The sequence below is a fragment of the Dicentrarchus labrax genome, unplaced genomic scaffold, assembly GCF_905237075.1.
Source record: "Dicentrarchus labrax unplaced genomic scaffold, dlabrax2021, whole genome shotgun sequence".
In the NCBI taxonomy this organism is placed as follows: domain Eukaryota; kingdom Metazoa; phylum Chordata; class Actinopteri; family Moronidae; genus Dicentrarchus; species Dicentrarchus labrax.
In genome coordinates, this window is record NW_026136714.1 from 4,071,527 (window position 1) to 4,096,312 (window position 24,786).

Below are 24,786 nucleotides of genomic sequence, written 5' to 3' on the forward strand. Positions count from 1 at the left end.
CGTGTCTTTAGGTTTTTTCAGAACAAACAAAGCTGCGAATGTCATACTGGGATCAAAGATGATTTACGTGATTTTATTAAAACAAGGTTTAGATCAGAAAGAAGAAAAAAAACATGACACAACTTTCTTATCTTTTTTTTTTTACAGGACCCAAAAAACACAAGGGTAGATAATGAAACAAGCAGGAAAATAAATACTGATTGAACCCAAAAAACAACAGAAAATAGCCATTTATTATTTACCTCTATACCAAAACACTGACTATAGAAATTATACAAAACAGCAATGCACACATACCACCATTTAGTATTGAACATAAAACAGAAGGTGACTTCTAGAGACCAACATATTTAGATTATTTTTTAGATCAGGCCACTTCGGTGAGAGCAATACATATAGCTTGTATTCCATCTGTTTTGAAAACTTTTTTATATTTATTACAAACTATGATGACCTTTCTGAAATATATTGAACATTATGTACACAAACTGAATTTTTAATATCCAAGTGGACGAATGGTCGAGTCCTAACGTGGGAAAACGGAAACGGGGGAATAAAAACGGCATAGATTCTCTTCTGTTAAGTAGAAAGAGCTGCAGACCTAAATAATATCCGTAGACGACGGCAACGGCCTCTTTACCCAGAATACTGAAGAGCTATCGGCTAACTGTGGCTCATCTCACCACAAGTTCACTCAGAGGGTGAAATCAAATCTACCCAACACAAAGAAAACCAGGTCCAAACCACATTAATAAAACTGACTCAGGTTTTAAAGCAAGGATTCACTTTTACAGTGTACACACATTTATGGTTATATTCTCACTTTTTAAAACACCTTTAAACTAGTTAATGCCTTCTCTTGTGGCAATGGACTCTTGGATGCAAGTAACAATTTTCCTAAATGTTTGGTCTACAAAACTTGACTTTATAGTCTAAAGCCTAAATACATTCAAATTACTTTAATGTAAGAAAGAGAAAAGCAAACAATTCTAAGATCTGAGACACTGGAAACGGCAATTTTATACTTAAAATGTAACTTAATACTTGATTTTCTTCCAATTGACTAATTGTTGCAGCTCTCGACTGTCGGCCAAATTAAGTTTTCATGTGAAGTTAAAAACCAAAACTGTTGGAAACACTTTTTATAAACCAAACTAAAGCACAGACACATTAATCAGGGATGTATCCAAAGTAGCTCAACACATTTTATCAGCGTCAGTAACACATGTGAACTCTTTTCCACCTCTAAATCTGACATCTAAAACATCCGTGAATTATGTTTTTACCCTCAGATATTAAAGAGATGAAAGTGATGAGATACTTAAAGCGGCTTTGTAAATACTAGAACTGATATTGAGCGTTAGCACTGTGACGTGACATTAGGGCAGTTTTCATTATCTAATAACCCTCAGGTCAAGATAAAGCCAATGAACTTAATCCTAGTAAGCTGAAGCCTCTAGGGGTACTCCGTAGCATCGTAATACTCATGACTAACAGCAGATGGTAACTCAGAGATGGTGTTATTTAATAAAAAGAAAGAAAAAAGATTGAAGTAGTTGTACTATACAGTCAGAAAATCATTGCTAGCCTTGTTAGCTATGTCCTAAGAGGTCAAAATAAGTTACACAACAAATATTCTAGGTTTCCTAAAAACATCTGGTGTCTTTTCATCACTGCAGCACATCCAAGTTATGTACACACACACATTCACACACATTCTCACACACATTCTCACACTCACACACACACAAACTATATTACACCACATCGTAACTTTTGCATATAACCTTTTTAAACAACATTCACAAGTTTGGCTGTTTTGAATATTTAAAAAAATACTCTCCCATATGCTTCTCTCAGATCCCTTTCACATTACACAACAAAAGAAGACACTTTGCAACATGAGGCATACAACTTCAGATATACAGTATATTTACCCTCAAATATGATACAGTTTTATTAAAAAAAAAAAGAAAAGAAAAGAAGAAGAAGAAGCCTGCCAGCCACCTTCAAACACACAGAAACAAAGTCAGTCTGTCACACTGGTGAAAAGTCTTAGTTGAAAAGGGTTTTGGAGGGCAGGAGCTCGGCGATTAAGGCAGTCTCGCAGAACATGATGAGAACAAGATTAAAGGGAGGCCAGGTAACCAATTACAACACCACTAATTGTAAGGACACAAAATGGCTTTCAGTGTGGAGGCGGTCGTAATTCTCCCGCTCCTCTTCTCACTTACTGAGAAGCATCCTGGCAAAGTCTGAATTTGACAAAGGTTTCGTCTCCCCGGCTGCATTTGCTGGCGCGCTGGCCGTTGCTGCTGCCTGCTCGGCTGCGGTCCCGTTCTCGACTTTGCCCGCAGGCGCGCTATGTCGGTGCAGGGAGCGAGGGAGCAATGACAGCTGAGTGCGTCCTCTCCCTCTCCTGAAATAAGACAAACAGCTTTGTTTCAGTACGGTCACAGATCTGACAATGGCCGACTCTCAGAACACAGAAATACGTATTTAAACTTACGATCCGTAAGTCTGGCGAGGCATCAAGTCTGACGTGAACCTGCTGGAACCAGGTCTGTCCATCATGTTCCTGCGAGGGGGGTTACTTATAGCAACAGAGATTTTGTTGCCCTCCACATCAATACCGTCCATTTTCAGAACTGCTTGAGAAGCCTGAGCTTCATCTGCAAACTCAACATATGCCAGACCCTGCAGAGTCCCACAGGAAGAGAGGGTTAATGAAGACATCAGCAACAGACAATACACCTTGACCTTGCTCAGCATCTGCATGGTCAAAGGTGGCTATCATTAGCTTAGATCGAGATGACTTATTTTTAGCCAAACATCTGGAAGCTGTCCTCCTTTTTGCGCCTCACCTTGGGTTTTCCTGAGCGATACGTGACCAGGCGAACTTCTTTGATGGTGCCGTGACTTTTGCAGAGTTCCTCCAGTTGCTCTTTAGTGCACGAGAACGGCAGCCCGGAGATGAAGATTTTTTGTTTCTCCATGGCGGTCTCGTATTTAAACACCTGTGGGGACATTAATGGGTTCACAAAGTTAAACTGAGGACTTAAAAATCAATTTAAAGATCATTTTAACAATTCCATTTAACTCCTGTTTAACAGTCATACAGACCAGTAAGGACCAAATGGCCTGCAAGTATTGATTATTATACCAAATTCTTTCAGTACCTCCCAGCAGTACATAACAATCATTCTTAATGAAATATTAAATTAAAGTGAAATTTGAGATTATTTAATAGCTTCCAGAGCCTTTTTTGAGAGAAAGAAAGATGTTTCAAGACCTGCAGAAACTCAGCAAAATAATTTGCGCTTCATATTTACCTTAAAGTCAGGATTTTTGTTTTTGTCTACACAAGGTGACACAAACATAGGCCTGCCCTCCACCTCTCGCCTGTCCAGCTTCAGGGCTTCCGGGACACACACTGGGGATTCAAACTGTACATAGCCGTAGCCTTTGAAGTTCCCTTTGTTGCTGAAGACAGGGCGAATCTGTTTGATGGGGCCACAGGTCTCAAACAGCGTCCTGAGCTTTGCGTCTGGCTCCTCCAGCGTGTACGCCAGGTTGCTGATGAAAACGCTGCTCTTATCGTTGCGAAGCTCTGGCTTGTCATCGTTCTGCCTCTGGGCCGGGTCCGCAACTCCCTGCTGGGCCTTTTTAGTGCCAGGTGGAGCAGGCTTGTAGCCAGGGGGAGCGTTCCTCCCAAAGAGTCCTGTCTCCGTCTCCATGTACTCCTCTGTAGCTTGGTCCCCGTTTCCCCTGTGCCTTTTAGGAGCTTGTTCTGTCACAGAGGGAAAGAAAGATTAGGAAACACTCTCAAGTGTAATTTTTGCTTAAAAGTACAAATAAAAGTCATAAGCATCGTCATTTACCAGAGTCCTCATTCCACTCATTGTGATAATCATCCTGCTCTGCTCTCCTCTTCTCCCCAGCTCGAGTTCCTTTCTGGACCTTCTTCTGAGACTTCTTGTCAGACTTGGCCTTTCGCCGGTGATCAGCCCTGTCGTCCTCTTGGCGAGCCATGTTGGCTTCTTTCACAGCCACCTAACAGATGGGCAGAACGTGGTAACATTAGCCAAAAGCAGCTGAATGATACACCTGCCCAGCACAATGCCGATATGTGTGCCTACCTTTGCTCGTTGCTCATTAACTCTGTTCAGCCGGGTCTCTGTCTTCTGCACCGCCAGGTCCCAGTCTTCCAGAGAACCTGCACGCAAAAGTCACTGTCATTCATGAAAATCCTCTTCATCTGTATGTTAACTTTAAGTTTCATATATTGGGACTCTACCTTCCACCCTCTCGAAGGTGAGCAGGACTTCACACACATGCTCAGGGTAGTCTGAGGTGCACTGAACTGCTCTGTGGAGAGCCTTCCGACAGTGAACAGGGTCTCCATAAGACCTATGGACACAGTAAAACATCAAGGACACCATATACAAGTCTGAACTACATTATTAGTCACCAAGGAATCAGACATGATTGACAGACCTTTCAAGGTTATAGTACTCCAGCCACATGTTGGCATACTTGGCATTCCCTTTTGTCATGATAATGTCCCACAGTTCTCTGGCTTTCTGCATGTTCTTGCAGTGGAGGGCCTGGTAGGAAAAAATTATGGGAAGTTCATTTGTGCAATTTTCATATTACACATGTGGCGACTACATTTCTCACAGAACTTTAATCACACATAAAGATTATCACATAAATGAGTTAGAGTTTGGGAAAGGTAAAGTAGTTTAGTAACTGTTCCTTTAGTGTTGTGCTATGCATCTCAATAGGCCTTTAGTAGTGATGTTATGCTTCTATGTTGTATCCACTTGAGCTATTACTGAAATGGAAAGGCTCCAGCGGTTACATAATAATAAAATTTTACTTGACACAAAAAAAAAAAGATTATGGACAACATGAAATCTCCACTCTTGAAAATGGTCGTCATAGTAACACCGCTTACCTCTATCCTTGCCCAGATCTGCATTATGATACAAGAAGGATCTCCACTTTCACCAAACCCTACAGTAACACAACACAGTAACTTGTGTGAAAAACAAAGAACACAAAAAACCCAAAGATAGATCTCAGTCGGACTCAAATCCACCTACTTTCTTCAACATCCTGTTTCATGTAGTCTAGAGATCGAGAGAAGGCTCCTCGTAACTCCTCTAGCTCTTTACTTGATTCTGCAAGAAAGGAAACAGCAAGAGAGCGGACCAACAGGTGAATTCAATAGTTTCTACACAAATACAAATTCTGTTACACACACACACACACACACACACACACACACACACACACACACACACACACACACACACACACACACACACACACACACACACACACCTTTGCTGAAATCCACACGTCTCCTCAGGTAGTCGAGGTATGCTTGCCAAATTTCCACATAATCCGTTGCTTGAATGAAACCTGCATTCAGCGCCTTTTCAAAAACATCTGTGAAGAGGACAAAGAAATCAGACGATAAGGGGCCAAGCAAGGGATTTGGGATATTTCCCCAAAAAAAGAGCACTAGTATCAAACAGACCTTGTCATAGTTTTGCATCTTTTATAGTCCAGTGTAACAAAACATATGGGTCCATTTCAGTAATGTTTGTCACAAATACATTAATAACTCTAAAACACACATAGACACACTGCATACAAAGTCCTGATGTCAACAGCTTCACACTCTCTAGTCGTTACCTGAGACAGTCTGATGGTCAGCGCCATGCCTCTCCAGAGCCAACACGTAGCTCTTCCACAGACCCATGGTCCAGGGGCAGTTCCTGACAGCGCGTTCGTGAGTGGAGAGAACCATGTCTTTGATCTTCAGCTGGCGATCCTGTGGAGAACACAAAAGACTAAATGGTTAAAATAATCTTCAAAAAGCTGAAAGATTTATAGAGAGGGTCACTACTGTAAAGTATATTAATAAACAATGGTTGGTTTTACGCGCTGCTGAACACTGAGGAAAACCAGCCAAAGTGTTAACACTGAAACAGGAATAGTACAGAATCACATTTAACCAAACAGGAATCTGCATCTCCATCCCCGCCAGCAGCAGCACATTCTCAGCTTTTGTTTGATTTCTGCTTTGTTTTCACTTGACAACATTTACAACTCATATTGCTCACACCTCCACATTTACATTACTAATGTTACTGACTGACATACTCCACAGTTGTTTAGGTTACTATAAGAAATTCACTAATTTCTGGCCATCTATTGTATCCTCCTCTGTAGTTGTCATGAAAAACTAAACTGAAAAAAGAACCTTTAGAATGTAATCATTTTACTCTCTCAGATGAGTAAAACAATTATCAACCTGATGTTTTGATGGTTATTGTTCAAGTTTATCGTTTAAAATGTCTAAATACAACGGTTAAAAGACCCATGAGTCTGTTTCAAGAATAGCTGTTGGAGAAATAACTGGCTGCAATCAAGATAAGCTCAGCGCAGCACTGTGATCATAGTTGTGTGGTCCGTGCTGGCAGACGATGGAGTTGGCAGGTTTGAGGTGCCGAATAAGATCAGTGAGGCTGGGAGGTAATGGCATGTGAAATTAGTCAAAACTCTGCACAGAAAACATAACAGTCTGGTTTGGAGTCCTTTAAAGGACCGCAACATGCCAAACACTGAGCAATACTCACAAGATAGGTGGTGTATTTTGCCCACATGTCCGGCACCAGGCAGTTCTCCCCCAGAGTCCGCTCGAAGGTTATCTGGACCCGGGCCGGGTCGCCCTCCTTTAGTTCAAAGTCGATGTAGGTCTGATACTCTGCCAGCTTAGGAGGTTCTGCTGCCAGCTGCCGCAAGACAACAGCATGCAGAGATTATGCATCGCGAAAACTGCACGCATTATTTTGAAGTCATAAAAGGAGGACAACTGTAACGGACATTGTTTCAAAATCAATGCGAGTTAGTTACCAGCGACTCCTCAAAAGGTTTGCACTTCTCCATCTGCTGCAGAGCCTTTTTGTATTGATGTTTGACCATCTCAGACACCCCTTGTTCGGACCACTCCTCGTACTCTGCGTAGGTGGCTTCCATGTCTACAAAGCAACAGAGCACAATTTCCAGTTTAAAGGCACTTTTCCTTTTTTAATACATTATCAATAAACATACTACCACTAAGTTAGTGTGTTGCAGGAAAGTTTTAATGTATACTGAATAATCTCTGTCCCGTACTTTAAAGAAGAATTTCATTTAAGAGAGAAGTTAATGCAGGGTTTCAAACATTATATAAATGCCTCTGCTCTCCATTCAGCTGGACCAGAAATAAATCAACATAATACTGGACCATCTGGCTATCTCCCATCTACTCCTGCAGCAAACTGAAAGCCTGGTCGGGGCTTGGAGAGGAGGGTTCGCTTTCTAAAACTGTAAGGCATTTCAAAAGCCACATCACAACCGCGCAACGCTCGATTTATCCCACAAGCCACAACAGCGTTATCTTTTTACACGGGTTATTTCTGAGTTTTTCAGGTGGGACATACGGCCATCACAACAGGACGCCTCAAAATTTACGTCCCGTCTGGACAGAAGAGGCGTCACGCTCACCCATTAAAGGGATGGCCAGCTGGCGGCGGAACAGTGTATGGATTCGCTCAAGCTGAGTGTTGAGCAGCTCCTGCTCCTCGCGGCTGGGAATTCTGCCAGGGGGAGGCTGAAAGGAAACAGCAGAGAAAATGGTGTTAAAATTTAGCAAAGGCAAAGTTTAGTCCAACATCAAAGGAATTCAATTCAGCACCTTAAGTATTTGTATTTATTCTGAGTTAAGTGAGAGGATTGCCATTCGAAAGCAGGCTTTAATACAATATTAACCTGACAGAGACAGACTGATATTGCCTGTAACTATACTATACTTTAAATATGTGTGTTTATTAGGGGGTTTTTCAACACAAACAGCAAATGTTATGTACATATATGTTGTATATTTATTAAGTCAAATACATTTTGGAAAACAAACAAACATGAAACAAAACACCAAGAACAACTACCAGTCATAAAATATTAAAATGGTCAATAAAAGGACATATTAAATAGAACATGTGTGCCTTTTTCTGAGTGAAAATGTGATTTTTTTGTTAATGTTTAATCACGTCTTTCAGCGAGGTTAAGTGGGCTGGTGAGTTTTTCAGCTTCTAATTCAACAAAATCAGTCTTTGTACTAATATTGTTATAAAATGTATTATATTATATTGGTTGTTTAACAGCTCCGTGATCACTACTTTCACTCCAATAGCTGCCAGGATTGGGTTCGGTTTCTGTAAAACCTCAGACAAAGTTTGGAATATTTTGGTGCAAAACGTATATTAATGAAGCCGATGCCTGTCCACATCAACCACAAGATAGATTCACTGTAGGTTAAATATGTGTCTACGTGTCTATCTTGCAATGTCTAACACTGTTTTGTAAATTGGCATATACATGTAATCAAACAGCAAGAAAAAGAGAGCACTTGTCTGCCCGCTAATAAGATCAGACCAACCTGTACTGTGGACAGAATGGCGTTCTCAAACTCCCTGTACGCCTCCCACACCGTCTGTCCCTTGGTCATGTGAAGCCCCACAGCTGTCACAGCTCTCTCGAAGATGGATCTCACCTTGTCAATCCCACCTGGGGAGCCCATCCCCCCAATTGAATACTGGGCATACTCAAGCCAAATGTCTGGACCTGGGTATAAAAGACACACAGTTAAATCTTAAGATCATGTAAAGACTGAAGGGTCAAACCAAAGGCAATGACAACGGCACAACGCACTCACAGATATAGTCTTTTTTGGCTCTCTCAAAAAGTTCATACACTTTCTCCCGGTTCGGCTCCTCCTCGGTCAGACGGATCTCATCCTTGAGCCAATCTAGCCAGATCTCTGCAGGATTCAACAAAATGCGGTTTCAGTTGCAAACAATGCAGAGCTGCGGTTAACTGTTGACTGTAGCCGACGTACACCGACCTTCAGTGAGTGGGAAGAGCTCACTCATCTTCTGCCTCGCCTTCCGCAGGCGTAAAAGCTCTCCCTCCTGCTTCAGTAGTTTGATGAGATCCACATGGCAGTTGTAGTCGAAAGCATTGATTGACAGCTGGAACATCGCGGAAAAAAGGAGGGTAAGATGTTGAACAACGCAATTAAATATATCCTAATTAACTCGTGCTTCTACTGTATTTGTTAAGCAGTGATTTAGTAACAGATTTTTAACTAATACTTCATAATAACCATCATGAAGGTACGATTTGTTGAATTAGACCAGACATATTCATTTCAAGGACCCCCACAATAGATAAACATTAGACCACGGACCCCCAGTTTGAAAGGACTCTCTCTTAAAAAGGTTCAGTGTGTTAGTGGATCTAGCGGTGTAGCTGCAGATCGCAAGTTCCCTCGCTTCACCCTCCCATTTAAAGCGTAAAGGACAAACTACAGTGCCCGTGGCTCAGACATAGAGCGGGTCGTCCACTAATCAGAAGGTTGTTGGTTCTGCACGTCGAAGTATCCTTGAGCAAAACACTGAACCCCTAAATTGCTCCCGATGCTGTGTCATCGGTGTGTGAATGTGCATGTTAGTTTCTGGGTGAATGTGTGTGTGTCTGAAAGGGCGAATGTGGCTCGTAGCGTAAAAGCGCTTTGAGTGGCATCTACAAGTACAGATCCATTTACAATTCACGCTTTTGTTTTTTACTGTAGAAACATGGCAGTTAACCATAATGGACTCCAGGGAAGGCAGTCCGCAGCAAATGGAGATATAAACGTCTCATTCTAAAGGTAGCAAAAACTAATGAACACATAGCTATAGCATATTATATTCAATTTCTGCCAATAGATACTGCTTTAAGGAATGCACTCAGAGTTTATAAGTTTAAAGACAATAAACTCTTCACAGTCAAGCACAGATTAAAGAAAGGATGACTCCTGTTTCTTTCCCATGTTGTTACAACTTACACAATAATGTGAGTAAAATATTCTCCTTTTACAACTCACTCAATGACCCCTTGTTGGTCCCCGGACCCCTAGTTTGAAAACCACAGTATTAGACTGCATTACTTTTAATTAGGTGTAACATAAGTAATGCTGCAGCCCTTAAAGATCTAACACTTTAAATAAAGTGAGGACAGTGTGTGCTCTGTGTGTACACACGCACTTTCTTTCTGCAGCCTGTGGTGTTGTGCAGGTCTGCAGGTAGTAAAGTTATAAAAAAATAAATAAATAATAATAAAAGTAAAAGAAAAAAGGCGCGTGTGACACGAGACGAGTCATTAGCATCACGCAGTAGCAACACAGCTAATCACGACAGCTAACGTGAATGACGTCGTATCAAACGCGCTCTTTTAATCTCTCTTTAACTGATCTGGGAGCAGCAGCGGACATCAGCATTACATTAACTCTCAGGTAACGAGCAGAGCAGCCACAGAGCAGCTCTCGGTGTCCCTCCGACCCGCCGCTGAACACGGTGTTTCCCATCCATTCATTCTCATTAGCTCCTCGGCTAGCGCTAGCGTTAGTTACCTGCTCCTCCAGACGCTGGATCTCGGCTTCGTTTTCTTTCTCGTCTTCCGACGACTCGTCCTCTTCGTCGTCTGAATTCTCCACTCCCATGCCCTCTTCTTCCCCGTCTCCGTCCGACTCCATCTCCCTCTCCTCCATCCCCGCATCTTCCTCCTCCATATCTTGCAACTGCGTTTGCTCTGCGCTGCTTGACGCTGCCATGTTGGAAATGCTGTCTGCCTGGTAACAAGCGAACGAGCCCGTCCTGGGAGGTGGAGCCTGTGTACCGGGGTTCCCAGGATGGCGAAGTCATAATCATAATAATCATAATAATAATAATAAAGTCAAGTCTCTACTAAAGTGTTGATCATTAAGTCATTACTAATAATAATAATAGTTCAGTAATTATATTTCTTTATTACAGTAACTAACTAATAAATGTCAGTAATGATATTACTTTATTACAGTAACTAACTAATTAATAACAGTAATAACATTACTTTATTACAGTAACTAACTAATAAATAACAGTAATAATATTACTTTATTACAGTAACTAGAAGTGTAACTAATTACTACTAATAATAATAGTTCAGTAATTATATTACTTTATTACAGTAACTAGAAGTGTAACTAATTACTACTAATAATAATAGTTCAGTAATTATATTTCTTTATTACAGTAACTAATAAATGTCAGTAATAATATTACTTTATTACAGTAACTAGAAGTGTAACTAATTACTAATAAATGTCAGTAATGATATTACTTTATTACAGTAACTAGGAGTGTAACTAATTACTAATAATAATAGTTCAGTAATTATATTACTTTATTACAGTAACTAACTAATAAATGTCAGTAATAATATTACTTTATTACAGTAACTAGAAGTGTAACTAATTACTAATAATAATGTTCAGTAATAATATTACTTTATTACAGTAACTAGAAGTGTAACTAATTACTAATAATAATAGTTCAGTTCAGTAATGATATTACTTTATTACAGTAACTAGAAGTGTAACTAAGTACTGTTGTCAGGGAGTAATAAATAAACAGCTGATTCTAAAACATACTTTGGAAAATAATTTTTTGTTAAATAACATGATTTCCTATTAATATTAACCGATTCTAAATTATAGAGCATTTCACATAAAATACATTTTTTAAAGAAGATACTATGTGTTGTGTTTGTGTTTTATGTATTTCCTTTCTCTTTCTCTTTCTCTTTCCTTTCTTTTTTAGTAAAATAACTATATCTGAAAACTAATTATGATATTTTTTGTTGTAAAAATAAAAAATAAATAAACCCCGCCCTACTCTGCTTCTGATTGGCCTACCCTGACGTTCTTGCCCCTTACTCTAACCAATCCCAGCCCTCCTGCCTCAATCTAACCAATCAAACCAATGAAGGCAACGAGAGCTAGCCAATCAGAGGCCGAGTAGGGCGGGTCATGACTTCGCCACCCTGAGAAAAAAAAAACGTCCGTTAACCGCTAGTGGGCGCTCCTACATCGGCACACACTTCCTGCCTCACTTGTTTGTCAACAAAAGGTGGTCTTCTTCTACTCGTGTTGACTCGTTGATTTCCGTTCACCATCGGGGGATCTGAAAAATGGCGACTGCGTCTTTACGAAACTCCGCGTCCTCGCTGCTGTTATTCAGCAGAAGGTTATTCAGCCCTCAGCTGAACGCGCTCTGCTCATATCACAAAAAGGTAAACAAAATACACGTGTTTTTAAAAGTGTCGACTCATTACTGTAGCCAGCCGTTAAGTGTTTTTATTGACAGTTACCTATAGCGACATAACTTGAGCAGTAATATGTTATCTTCTGTCTGTCTGTCTGTCTGTCCCTCCCAAGGTGGTGGACCACTATGAAAACCCCAGAAACGTGGGATCTCTGGACAAAAACTCCAAGAATGTGGGGACTGGTTTGGTGGGTGCACCAGCCTGTGGTGATGTAATGAAGCTTCAGGTAGGCTGGAGGTCAAGAGCACCAGGGGGTTATTGTTGTTTACTGCTGCCATGGACTTTTAAAGAGCTTCACATGTTGTCTTGCAGATCCAGGTGGACGACGATGGCAAAATCGTGGATGCAAGATTCAAGACATTTGGCTGTGGATCAGCTATTGCCTCCAGTTCTCTAGCAACAGAGTGGGTGAAGGGGAAGTCGGTGAGTTTTTTTTTTTTTTTTGGCACAACCACATTATGGGATGATACAATCTTGCTTCTCTGTTGAGCAGCCGATAAGTCTGCTGTCATCCTCGCAGGTCGACGAAGCTCTGAGGATCAAGAACACAGACATTGCCAAAGAACTGTGCCTTCCTCCAGTCAAGCTGCACTGCTCTAGTAAGTTCAAAGGCTGCACACTCTGGGGTTTATTTAGACAGATATTGAGAAAAACTGTTAAAATCTTGATGATCTGACATGTTTTCTTACTATTTGTTGTAGTGACAGACCTGTAAAAATCAGCTGTTGAATGATGTTAGTGCTCCCTCTTGTGAGGGACGGTGGTGGAAGAGTTAGTTCTCATACATCCAGCTGTAAACATCTGTCTGAATTTCCTATAAAATAGAATTATACATGACCTTTCTTTGTTTTGATTTTGGCATTTTAATGAATATCAGTCGACCACTAATTTGTGGTAAAAAAAAAAAAAAGTCAGTTTCTTGCGATTTCGATAATACTGCCAATAATTGTGCAACCCTAGTAAAAAGCATTAAAATTAAAGAAGTAAAGCAGTGTAAGGCTGTGTTATCAGACACCCCAAAACCTAATAAAGATGGATGACACATTAAAGGAAAACAAAACTGTCTCTAATGATTTTAAACTATTCAGTTTTGATGTTTCTCAACTAACTTCTTCAGGTTTTTCCTTTTAATTTGTCACCTGGTTGCATCTTTCTTGCTAAAAATCAAAGCTAAAACTCCTCTCTCCTCTTCTCGCAGTGCTCGCAGAAGATGCCATAAAAGCAGCGCTGTCGGACTACAGACTGAAACAACAGGACAAGAAGGAGGAACGTGCACAAGCCGGCAGTTAATATGTTGTTATTAACTACCTGTTATGGGCTCTGCAAGGTTTCACTGTTTTGGAAGAGTGGTTCTTGTTTTACTACATCAGGTCTTTCACCTTTCTGGGAGTTTTATACCTTTTTAAAGGGTCGTGGGGTCGCTCTCTTGAATTCAAGACTCCCACGTTGTTCAAGTGATGATCAGAATAGTCATAATCAATGCTGCTTATGGAGTCGGAGGTTCGTGGTACAAATAATACTTTAACTCTAATACTTAAGTTTAAACAAAGAAACTGGACATTGTTGCTACTTTTGCAGTGTTTTTTTCTACACAAACAAGATGAATCAGAAACAGGTTGAAGGTTTTTGTTGTGTATATTGTTTTGGCTTTATTTGGCTTGATTGTACAAAATCACTGCTCCCTCTTGGAGGATTCAGTACGCAACAGCTTTAAGTACACATACAAAACAACAGAATATTGTATGAGACTGTGTGCTTATTGTCAATTAAATGATTAAAAACATCTTCAGTGTGTGTGTGTGTGTGTTGATTTCATCCAGATCCTACATCGAGGGGAGCCACTCGCTGTTGGCGCAGAAGCACCTTTTTCAGTACAAGTAGCACTGCCAGCATCAGGAGAGCGACTAACACGCACAGCACGGCGAGCAGAGAGACGACCACAGCGGAGTCTTGTTGCGTGTGTGGGCGTGGGTCGGGGGTGGGCCAGGGTGCGTCTCTGTTAGTGGAGAGCAAAGATCGTGTCCCTTCGGCAGAGGTCACGTTTATTTGAGGGTACCGACTTGTGATGTTGTCTCTGCATTTCTGTTGCACATCAGGGGTGGACGTGGTGGGTTTTAAATGAGGTGGGCTGACTGTTTTATTGAGGGACAAACACTCCTCGTAGGTGAGGCTCTCTAAAGAGTAGTGTTCAAGTAATAGTCGAGTCTTGGGAGCATCTTTGGAAAGGAGTCCAGCTGTGGTTTCTTGTGAGATTTGCTTTGACAACCTCTGGTTTTCAGGTGAGTTTGGTCCCCTGGGCTCCACAGTCAGCGTCTCCAGCTTTCTCTCCAGGTCAGAGCTGAGGTTCAGTTGAAGTGTCCTCTCATTCAAGACACGAGGACAGATAGCCATGACGGAGAGGTTCAGCAGCAGACGGTGGGCGAGGTGGACCGGCTCGGTGCACACCAGGTCTGTGGCCATCTTCAGCCTGCCGCTCAGCAGCCAGCGGTACAGATACAAAATGTCACACTCGCACACCCACAGGTTGTTGTTGAGGTCCACAGATCGGAGACGAGGCAGGCCGTCGAAGGCGCTCTCCGGGACTGAGCGCAAGCAGTTGCTGTTGATCTTCAGGACCTGCAGGTTGACCAGAGCGGACAGCGAGGGGAGGTCCAGGACAGAGATGCAGTTTGCTGAGAGGTCTAAGTGGGTCAGTGACGGAGGAAGGTCCAGAGGGAGGCTTGTGAGCTTGTTCCCCTTCAGTGTCAGGACCTGCAGCTTGTTGAGAGCCTGAAGTGCCCCGGGTTGGATGGCACGGATGCGGTTGTCCTCCAGATCCAGGCGAGTGAGGTTCCCCAGTTGCCGCAGGGCGCCTGAGGTGATGTAAGTGATGCGGTTTTCTTGCAGCAGCAGGGACTCCAGGCTGGGAGGCAGGCCGCGGGGGAAGCGGGCCAGCAGGTTGTGACTGAGGCTCAGCTCCTGCAGGCCAGAGAAGGGCCGGAGCAGGTGGTCCACGTTACAGAGCTGGTTCCTGGCCACAGATAGAGCCGAGGTGCTGAGAGGGACAGAGCGAGGAAGAGACTGGAGACCCAGGGACTCACACAGAACCAGAAATCCTGGGCGAGGACAGCAGCAGCCAGGAGGACATGGAGACATTATGAGGCAGGCTAGAGGACAGACGCAGAGAACCAGTAGGACACCACATCTGCACCAAAGCATGACTCACTGCGAGGAATAATGAGAGACGACCACATCAGATACACACAGAGCAAATGGTATCAGGACACATACTGAGGCACTCTTAAAGGGGCCAATAAGTAGAAATGAATGGCTTTATTAATGGTCAATAAATAATGCTTTATAGTTTAGATATGAGACATTAACAAGAGATTTTGATAAATCTCCGGCTGGTGTTCGTCCTCCTCCAGCACACACTTTGTCTTTTTTACCTCTTTAATTCATCAGGAAGACGCTCTGACTTGACGTCCAAACAGTGTTTGTCAAGCCAGCTGAGATACTAATTCGTCTCATAATTTGGGAAAAACATGAAAAGTTGTCCAGGAAAATAATTATCCTGTAGATGATGACTAATTTTCACTTAAAAAGAAACTAAATGTAATATTTTTAATAGCTATTTTTAAGTTACATAACATAGGTAGGGTAGGGATTTGGCTTTAACAGCATTACCAATCTATTTTTTTAAAGATCCAGTGTGTAGCATTTAGGAGGATCTATTGTCAGAAGTGGAAAATAATATTCACAGGTATTCGTACTGCCATGTTTCTGCACAAGCCCAGAAGAGACAAACCTAACACTGGCTGCAGATATGTTTATAGGCCACCATAGTTTCTCCTACACACTGATCTCATTCCCAGGTGGTCAAACACAGACCCGACCAGTGTTCAGTTAGCTGCAATCTGCAACTTATTGAAAAGTTATTTTTAAAAGCCCCAAAAATTCAGGTCTTTTGAGAAAACGTTCAGGACTGATGGACTGTTTGACCTCCGACCTTCTTTCAAAAAAAAAAGAGCATTTACAACTGCAGACTTGATAGATTACTATAAGAACCACATATTAATGATTTATTAACATGTTAAATTGCTGATTAACTTCTACCTTTTGCTGTTGGCTTCTGAATTCACAACCAATCAGCATTTATACCTGATTGATGGCTTATTAGAAAGTGAGAAACATGCTAGAAAGAAAACATTCTCATCACTTTATTAACCATTTATAAAACCATTATTAACAACTTATAAACCCCTTTATAAAGGGTCATTAGAATATCAAATAAATAGATAGATAAAGGCACTTACCATTTTTCTATTCCTGTACTATCTGCTCCTCTGAAGAGATGGGCAGGTTTGTCACCCGGGCTCCTCACATGATCTACAGATATAACCACTGTTGCTTGAGAATTCCCGGCAGATGCTCATCAAAGTTTAACGACAGCCTTAAGGTGCTGTATTACCTATTCTGGATCCTCTTCACCATTCAAATTGATTGAGAGGTCCTATTTTTTTGTCAGTGGCTGACAGTGAAAAGGGCCAAACTACATATAGTAAGTAGTTCAGCAAGAGTTATTGTGCAAAAAGCTAGGAAAAATACAGAAACAACACAGGTGTCCCAAATATTCCCTTATCTGCTACCAAAGGTCGAGGTTCCTAAAAGTCAAACAGAGTGAATCTAGCAAACAGGCCTCCAGACGGAGAGCGTTGCCAGGGTGGTCCTGTGGCCCCCCGTGTGTTCCCGTCACCTGGTGGGAAGAGTGAAAGTAAAGGGGTAGTATTTTCTCGAATTATTTAGCGCCTTGTTGACAAAGGGAAAGGGAATCTGACCCTAGTGCGAGGCTCTGTCAGGGCTCACGTTTCAGCCGCCACAGCGTGACTCTTTGCCTTTGAGCTGCTCTGCTGTCATCTTTGGTGTTTGATCTTTGGCAAGTAGTCACACTTATGATTACGATCAGACTTTTTCTTAATCAAAAGTGGTTTGTGCTTCGAGCATTTCTTGCAATATTTAATCATATTTTTAACAACATTTGTAATTCATTTTAACAACAGATTTCAGCTGTGGTCAGAATGCACCCATATCAAGAATGAAGTGGTAGATTTAATGTAAAAACAAATACATGACTGATGAATCAATACTTGTTCTGTTCACACGAGGGCAGTATTTCATTGCTCGTTCAAATTATGAGAAATTATTAGAATTTTTAGTTTTAACTTCACTGGAACAAATCAGTGCCTCCAAGATTTGCATAAACAATACATGAGCTCTTGTTTTGGAGCGAAGGGCTCTGTATGTATCTGGTTTACTGCTGCTGAAATATTTAAACAACCTTGTACAGTAGCCAGTGAAGGACAAAGGGGTCTCGTCATCTCCAGGCTCTAATACCTTTCCGCCGTCCTGTGTTTGGGTGTGATGGTGCCGACTGCCTCACTCAGGCCAGTCCTAAAAATATGGAGTTACTGTGTTTGTGTGTGCACAGTTTACGTTTGAAATGTTAAGTTAGAAGACAGCTCCAAAGGGCAGATATCACACATCTGACATTTTAATTACCTTAAAAATAGTGACCCAAGATTCTCGAATGTACGCAGCTTCTAAATTACAGATTCCAGAGTTGAACATAATGTGCACGTAGAGCGGAGCATCCTCTTTTTTAGACCTTCCTCGCCTTTTCTAATCTTAGGTTTCTTCAGGGGTTGTAGTTTTGTCTCTCATCATGAAACAGTTTCTCGCTACTTCTCCAATAATGACAGAAACAACCTTTTTATTCAACATAAGCAAAACAACATCGTCATTTTGTAAACAATAAAACTGTCACTTACAGAGGAAGCATCTGTCTGGAAACATCTGAGGACAACAATCTGAGGTTCAACGGAGTAAAGTGTTTAAACATGACAAACTTCTGGCCCATAAATTGTACAAACTGAAGTGATCACACATTTGGTTCAGATGCTCAGAGTCTTTAACTTGAGGACTGGGACAGTGAGTTGGGTAGTTTTTACAAATCATCATTCTCCTTTAGCCACCAGGACCATGGGTGCTGGAAGTACAGGGGGCTGATGGGGCTGATGTGTAAATCTGGCATAATGAAAACCATTAGTTCATAACATTTTTTAAACTTCCTTTTTATTACTGAGATTTACACGTGTACACTGGTATTTATGGCAGGAAGGAGGTTTTGCCTTGTGTTTTATCCACTAAAAAGTTATAAATATGTGTAAAATGTTAATAACTATTAAATACGCTATTATGATCCTGGTCATTCAAATAAATGCAAAAACTAGTGTAAAGACTTTAGTATATACTATAAAGTCATTATATAGACTAACTTTCTCTCTGCACCCCAAACTGACTGACTTCCAGCATGTTGATTAAAAGTTTAACATATCACAAGAGCAAAACCAGCCAACTTCTGTCCCTGTACTCAAGTTTTTTGACTCATTACAAATTATTACATTAAAAACAAAACCCATAATTTATCTTATACATTGGTACTTATTTAGAAAAACCTTAAACCCTGATTCACAAAGTTTTTACACCAAAAAAAGCCTGCTTTTAACGTACGACAGCTGACGGCAGATGATCAAACTTATCCACCAAATAAATATGTTATGACACACACATAGTAGATATATATATATATGTGTGTGTGTGTGTGTGTGTTCAACCTCCCAGAAATAACACTTTGCTTTTGGTGTAAAACTGTGTGAATTAGGGTTCTTATTAAGTAGAATACAATATGATATGACATAAAATAACATTATGCAAACAAAATTAAAAGTAAATATGAAAGTAAATATAAAGAGAACATTTTGTTACTTATCAAATCAAGTTTACTGGCACTTCACTTTGCTTTATTTACAGCAGCAAAGATTTTTGCTCTAAATGACAGACCGGTTGAGCCAAAGCTGCTAAAAAGACGCCATGGTGTACAGCAGGCAAAAGGAGGAACACATCTCTGTATCACATGAATACTTACTATTTTTCTCATTTCTATTTGGAGAGCATGGAAAATTACAGGCTACGCATTCCTTTTCTTGAATTTCTTGAACCAAATCCATATCTGTAAGAAAAACTTTTATCTTACTGTTTAAACTGAACTTCAACTACACAATGATCAGTCTAATCCTTGTTAACCCCCCCCCCGCAATACTAAAGTACAACAGACCACTGAGCTACTTTTAATTTGAAAGGCTGCAGCATTCAAATAGATCAGCCGTAGTTTTCCACATCTCCCAGTTAGTGTTTTTAATCTTTGTATGAATTAAAAAATTATGCAGTAGCACAATATTTGATTTCTGGTCACATATCTTCCATCCTGCTGTTTTTCATTGGTACCTTTTTAACACTCACTGAGTCAGTCCCTCACTTTCAATATCACATCTTGGTACAACTTCCTTTCTGTTACAGACAATGCAAAACTTTCTCGGATCCTCGAGCATTAAAGTAAAATAACAGGCAATGACAGTCCTCACTCTCAGGTCTCTACGCCAAGGCAGTTAGACAAAAAGCAACCCTCAACCCCTCCACAACTCATTCCAACTCATCAAGCCGCCATTATAAAATCTCTCTGTCCTAGCCAGAACAAATATATTCAAAAACTAATTCACACCAACTGCCATGAACATGATGAACAAGCTATGACGGTTTTTAACTGTAACTATAAATGCAACCAGTATCTAGGTCTTAATCATTTTTTTAATGCTATGTACAGCATATATTTCTGCTACATGGTTTTTTTTTCTCTATCTATACCTGCGTGAGCCTCGTCAAAGCCAAATTTCCGTCGCTTTGTGACAAAGTTTTTCTGATTCAAAATTCTGATTCTTTACATAACACGTCAGGCTAACCCTCATTAATACGTTTCTTCCGGGCAGTTGTAAAACGTTATTTCTGATCTGCATCACAATGGATTTAAAGGACCAGTGTGTAAGATTTAGTGGCGTCTAGCGGTGAAGTTGCAGATTGCAACCAACTTGAGTCTGGATTTGACGACCTGGGAATGAGAACGGGCTGTGAAGCATTATCTACAGCCAGTGTTTGGTTTGTCCATTCTGGGCTACAGTAGAAATGGTGGACGCTGCACCATCTGTAGATAAAAATGGCTCATTCTAAGGTAACAAAAACAATGATTCCTGTAATCGGGTAATTATACACTAACAAAACATACCTATGAATATTTTGCTCCATTTCTTCCAATAGAGCCTCCTAATGTTACACACTGGACCTTTAAAGTTGTTTTTCTCATATATGTGCAGAATAACCAACCTGTCTGATCTGGTTTTTATCTCATCAGCCTTGAACGTGCCCTAGTGGTGGGCCTTTTTCAAATGGCAGGTGCAGACTGGCTGACTGGAGCTGGAGCTGGTGCTGGGGCTCTGCTGCACCTCCTCCCGGTGCTTCGCCTGCTCTTTTTGCTTGGGCTCCTCTCTCCGCTTTTCCACCTCCTCGGCCGCCCTGACCTTTCTGACTTCCTGGCGAGGCGATGACCTGACGTCCCTGCCCCTCTCTCCCACCAGAGCCTTGGAGGGCATGCGCAGGTTCTTGGGGGAGGCCATGCTCTGAGTCTGGACCCTCTTGACGTGGTCGACAGCGTACGGCCTCTCTTGGAGCTCGCTTGAATTCTTGCTACCGCCGGTTTTATCCGCCACATACTTCCTGGGTGGATTAGGAGGCGGTTTGTAGGCCTCCAGCTTGCGCTTATGACTCATGGCAGAGGCACAGCAGATGATGAAGACCATGACGATGAGAAGAGAGGTCACGACGATGATGATGAGCAGATTCTCCTGCAGGAAATCGACTACTCGGGTCAGCACGAAGTCCTTCAGGCGGATCATGGTGGTGGTGATGGTGTTGGTGAGGGTGGGAGCTCCAGGAGCAGCAGTGATGTGAGCAGGTGCTCGAGTGGAGAAAGAGGTTGGAAAAAGGAGCTCCAGTTCTGCTTCGTCACCGCTGCCGTCCATTGATATGTTGTAGAACAGAGGAGTGGCGTGGCACACACTGCACCACAGTGAGAGCAGGGTCACACAGGTGACGAGGGAAGCCAAGCGAGACTTCATCTTCTCTTCTCCTGCAACAACAACAATGGGATTGGATTGAGAAATACACTTGAGAAAGAAACCAGTCTCACTTCTCGAAGTTAATCACGATGCCCGAGCCAGGATGTGATTACCCTAAACACTGAAAACAGCTAGCTTGGCTTTATTCACAGGTAACAAACTGCATCTACAAGCACCTCTAAAGCTCTTTAATTAACACTAATTGTATCCAGTTTGTTTAATCTGTACACAAACAGAAATGTGCTCCAACTTCAGCCTGGTGGAGTTTGCTGGTTGACAGGACTCCAGTGTTAGAGGAACTGGTCGGTATATATTTTAACTTTGGACAGGTCCAGGCTAGCTGTTTCCCCCTGTTTCCATTCTTTGTGCTAAGCTAAGCCACTCGCCTCTCAGCTATTCACTGCCCAGACTTGAGAGTGGCATTGATCTTCTGACGCGTTCCCCACAATGTCAGTGTCACACACTGTATGTGAGTTCAAGATTAGGAAAAGTCAGGAAAAATAAACTTTTTAAATAATTTTGTGACCCTTTAGATTTTTCTCTCAACCTGTTGATGGGTCCCAACCATCTAGTTGGGAACCATTAACTATAGATCAAACACATATTGAAAAAGTAAAACAACTCTCTAAATCTGAAATGTAACTTCAGCATCCATCTCGACTCAGGTTTTTCTAGGTTTTCTGCCGTTCCTCATCTTGCACCAGATCTATTTTAGCAGGCAGCAGAGTAGCCATTACTTATTTGGGGTGGAGACAGCGAGTTTGGCGCTGGAGGCCTTATAATTTGTAAAGTAGAGGGAGGCCACCCATCCACCACACCAAAGCCAGGAGGAAGCTTATTCCACAGGGAGCCCAGAGGCGTGGGAGACCTGCGGCTGTGGCCTCTATATTTACACTGGGCAGCAGCTGCTGTACACCAGGCCACAGCAGCACAGACCTGATGAAGATATTTCTGCTTCCAGGGAAAACCTGCATTTACAGAAAAAGTGCAACGGACTGAATAAACTTCCCAACCCAATATTACTATTCTTCCATTATTCTCCCTCCATCCTTTTTAAAGTAAGGTCAATCTTTAACAAAGAAAACTGCCACCAGTGGAACTCAGTCTGTTACCATTTAAAGCCTGTTTAACTCTTTACAGTGTGTAATTACACGGCGCTAAGCTGTGAAGACAAGCTTCTAATCAGCATCATGCTATAGTGAACCTGCTCTGATTTACACTGTACAGTGTGAACCCCCCCACCACCACCTCCCTCCCTGTGTGGTCAGACATACAGTATGTGCTCTGCTGGACCAGATGGTAGGCTGGGTCTTCATCCTTGTATGTACAGCTATAGGACGCCGCTGCCCCCTGAGTCCGCATAATTACAGCCATGATTGTATTTCCTGTATTTCACTGGAGGGTCCACATTACCGTCAACTGAAGGCCACCAGACACCACATATGTAATTAATCCATTTTATGACATTGGAGAACTTAATGTCTCAAACTCCTCTTTTTCCCTGAGTTTCTTAAAATTTACAAAAAGTTCTCACCACACTGTTTGAAAGTATTTGATATGTAAGTATTTAAACCCCAGAATAAAAGTCCTAGGCGTCTTGGATGTCATTTATTAGACATAAAACTAAAAATTCAGTCTGACATACGTAGTAGTTTTAGAAAAGTCTCGACCATAAAACTAAAAATAAAGGTAAGAAAGTTTTAACAATACTTGGCCAGACAACACAAATTTGCAAAGATGGAGCCACTGGAAGAGATCAGACCATCTCAAATCATATTCTTACATAAAACATTATCGATGTCTACACTTTTACTAAAGTAAAACCATGTAAGAATATTCCACTACAAGTAAAAGCCCTGTATTATAAATCTTAATTATTAGCAAAATGTACTTAAAGTATCAAAGTAAAAGTATTCGTCATGCAGAATTACATTGTTATATATCATTATTTGATTATTTTAACAGTTGTGGAGCTAATTTCAACTACATTATACTGGTTTGGTGTTTAATCTGTATCAATGCAACATATTTTATAAACTGATCACACATTTTGTATGACAAATCTTAATTTGTAAAGTAACCATAGCCATCAAAAAATAAGCAAAGTAGAAGTATAAAGTAGTATAAAATGGAAATACTTGTGTAAAGTACAACAATCATACTGCACGTACAGCACGTAGTTACATCTCACCACTGCATGTTAAATAACGAGAATTTACCAAATGGATCATAACATTTTAACCTTTGCTCGGACACACAGACTGCAGTTACACTTTTGTTGATAACAGCCATTTTAAATTCACGACAAATATAAATACATACTTACAGAATAAGTTATCCTGGGGTTTCTCTTCTGAACAGCACAGCGCGGTGCAGAAGACAGAGAAGGAAATAAAGTGATGAGAGGAAAGTAAGAGTGAAAGAGGGTTTCCGAGCATCCGCCCTCCCTACTCTGTTAGACCTACTGTTTTTTCTCCCTCCTTGAGCTCTAAAAGGTCTCTTTGCTGCAAAATGATGATCCATCCCTCTATTTTCAGCTTCTCCTCCCTCTTTCTCAACCTCCCAGTTTTCATCCTCCTGCACTTAACCATTTTTTTTACTGTACATTTTATTCTGATATTATAAAAGGGCGTCTGTGGCTCAGTAGGTAGAGCAGGTCGCCTACGAACTGCAAGGGTTGGTGGTTTGATTCCCTGGCTCCCCTCTGTCCATGTGTTAAAGTGTCCTTGAGCAAAACTGAACCCAAAGTTTGTCTCTGATCACCCGCTGCTCCTACAGTGTGTGACTGGTCGAATACAGAGGACAAATTTACATTCAATTGATATAATTAATGAAAATAAAGGCTTTAAAGGCCCTGATTCTGTACATAGAGACACGGAGTAATACTATAATAACACTGTTTCTAGAGTGGGTCTTCATTTTGTATTAAAGTGTAATATATACCACAATGCGTGCTGATTTATTCAAAGCAGGACGTTCTGCTTCAAAACTCAGTGCAAAGGCACTGCAGTTGGTACATCAGTCCCATGTTTTAGGGAAATGGGTATTTCTGTACTTGGCGGGGCGAGTCCCAAGACTCCTCTGCCTCCCACTGAGTCCTCTCTAATTAAGTCCCCGTTGATTACAGCCTGTCTCCACAGGGCATACAAGACCAGCGCAGAGAGAAAGCACCCCTTTCATCCCGAGAAACACATGTACAGAGCGAACATATAAACTTCATGGTCTTTTACGGGCACTTATCTCTGGATACGTCTCTAAATATGCGGGGACGGCTGTTTAAGGGCTGCTCAATCCTCCTTTCTGCTCTCATTCAGTTGTTTTGACAGCCGGTGTGAGGTGTTGATATTAAAGCTGCTCAGACTGAGAGCTGAAGTGTGAACAAGGTAGCAATCTTTCCAGTGATCCAGGGATTATTTCTGTGTGTGTTTGCCTTAAAATAGTTCTGTGTTTCTGATTCATGCTGTAACAGAGACTTGTCATTGAGTGTTATAAAGTACTGAAA

At 41.3% G+C, this 24,786-nt stretch overlaps 4 protein-coding genes across 4 annotated transcripts; 1 reads left to right on the forward strand and 3 right to left on the reverse strand.

The window, feature by feature from the left end:
- Window positions 1–52: 52 nt before the first annotated feature.
- On the reverse strand, window positions 53–10,723 carry sart3 (spliceosome associated factor 3, U4/U6 recycling protein). Its single transcript, XM_051421710.1, has 19 exons — window positions 10,508–10,723; window positions 8,960–9,086; window positions 8,771–8,875; window positions 8,495–8,679; window positions 7,564–7,669; window positions 6,931–7,055; window positions 6,654–6,809; window positions 5,707–5,845; window positions 5,350–5,457; window positions 5,109–5,186; window positions 4,961–5,019; window positions 4,498–4,607; window positions 4,298–4,410; window positions 4,140–4,216; window positions 3,882–4,053; window positions 3,333–3,790; window positions 2,865–3,017; window positions 2,510–2,697; window positions 53–2,419 (listed from the first exon to the last, which is right to left on the reverse strand). Exons 1-19 carry the CDS (start codon window positions 10,706–10,708, stop codon window positions 2,227–2,229), a joined length of 2,853 nt encoding a protein of 950 aa, XP_051277670.1. The 5' UTR covers window positions 10,709–10,723; the 3' UTR covers window positions 53–2,226.
- A 1,326-nt stretch (window positions 10,724–12,049) lies between these two features.
- iscu (iron-sulfur cluster assembly enzyme) lies at window positions 12,050–14,023 on the forward strand. Its single transcript, XM_051421752.1, has 5 exons — window positions 12,050–12,207; window positions 12,353–12,466; window positions 12,553–12,663; window positions 12,761–12,839; window positions 13,439–14,023. The coding sequence occupies exons 1-5, from the start codon at window positions 12,106–12,108 to the stop codon at window positions 13,528–13,530; spliced, it is 498 nt and encodes a 165-aa protein (XP_051277712.1). The 5' UTR covers window positions 12,050–12,105; the 3' UTR covers window positions 13,531–14,023.
- Window positions 13,864–17,007, reverse strand: LOC127375637 (leucine-rich alpha-2-glycoprotein). Its single transcript, XM_051421734.1, has 2 exons — window positions 16,536–17,007; window positions 13,864–15,444 (listed from the first exon to the last, which is right to left on the reverse strand). Exon 2 carries the CDS (start codon window positions 15,436–15,438, stop codon window positions 14,053–14,055), a length of 1,386 nt encoding a protein of 461 aa, XP_051277694.1. The 5' UTR covers window positions 15,439–15,444; window positions 16,536–17,007; the 3' UTR covers window positions 13,864–14,052.
- Window positions 17,008–17,969: 962 nt separating this feature from the next.
- tmem119a (transmembrane protein 119a) lies at window positions 17,970–23,961 on the reverse strand. The gene is made up of 2 exons (XM_051421748.1): window positions 23,611–23,961; window positions 17,970–21,295 (listed from the first exon to the last, which is right to left on the reverse strand). Exon 2 carries the CDS (start codon window positions 21,282–21,284, stop codon window positions 20,535–20,537), a length of 750 nt encoding a protein of 249 aa, XP_051277708.1. The 5' UTR covers window positions 21,285–21,295; window positions 23,611–23,961; the 3' UTR covers window positions 17,970–20,534.
- Between the last annotated feature and the right edge of the window lie 825 nt (window positions 23,962–24,786).

Coding starts and splice junctions, on each gene's coding strand:
- iscu (XM_051421752.1), top strand. CDS start 12,106: ATGGCGACTGCGTCTTTACGAAACTCCGCGTCCTCGCTGCTGTTATTC. Junction 12,208..12,352: donor TCTGCTCATATCACAAAAAG/GTAAACAAAATA, acceptor GTCCCTCCCAAG/GTGGTGGACCACTATGAAAA. Junction 12,467..12,552: donor GTGATGTAATGAAGCTTCAG/GTAGGCTGGAGG, acceptor GTTGTCTTGCAG/ATCCAGGTGGACGACGATGG.
- LOC127375637 (XM_051421734.1), bottom strand. CDS start 15,438: ATGCTTTGGTGCAGATGTGGTGTCCTACTGGTTCTCTGCGTCTGTCCT.
- sart3 (XM_051421710.1), bottom strand. CDS start 10,708: ATGGCAGCGTCAAGCAGCGCAGAGCAAACGCAGTTGCAAGATATGGAG. Junction 7,056..7,563: donor GCTGGCCATCCCTTTAATGG/GTGAGCGTGACG, acceptor GTTGCTTTGTAG/ACATGGAAGCCACCTACGCA. Junction 3,791..3,881: donor TGAGTGGAATGAGGACTCTG/GTAAATGACGAT, acceptor CCTCTGTGACAG/AACAAGCTCCTAAAAGGCAC.
- tmem119a (XM_051421748.1), bottom strand. CDS start 21,284: ATGAAGTCTCGCTTGGCTTCCCTCGTCACCTGTGTGACCCTGCTCTCA.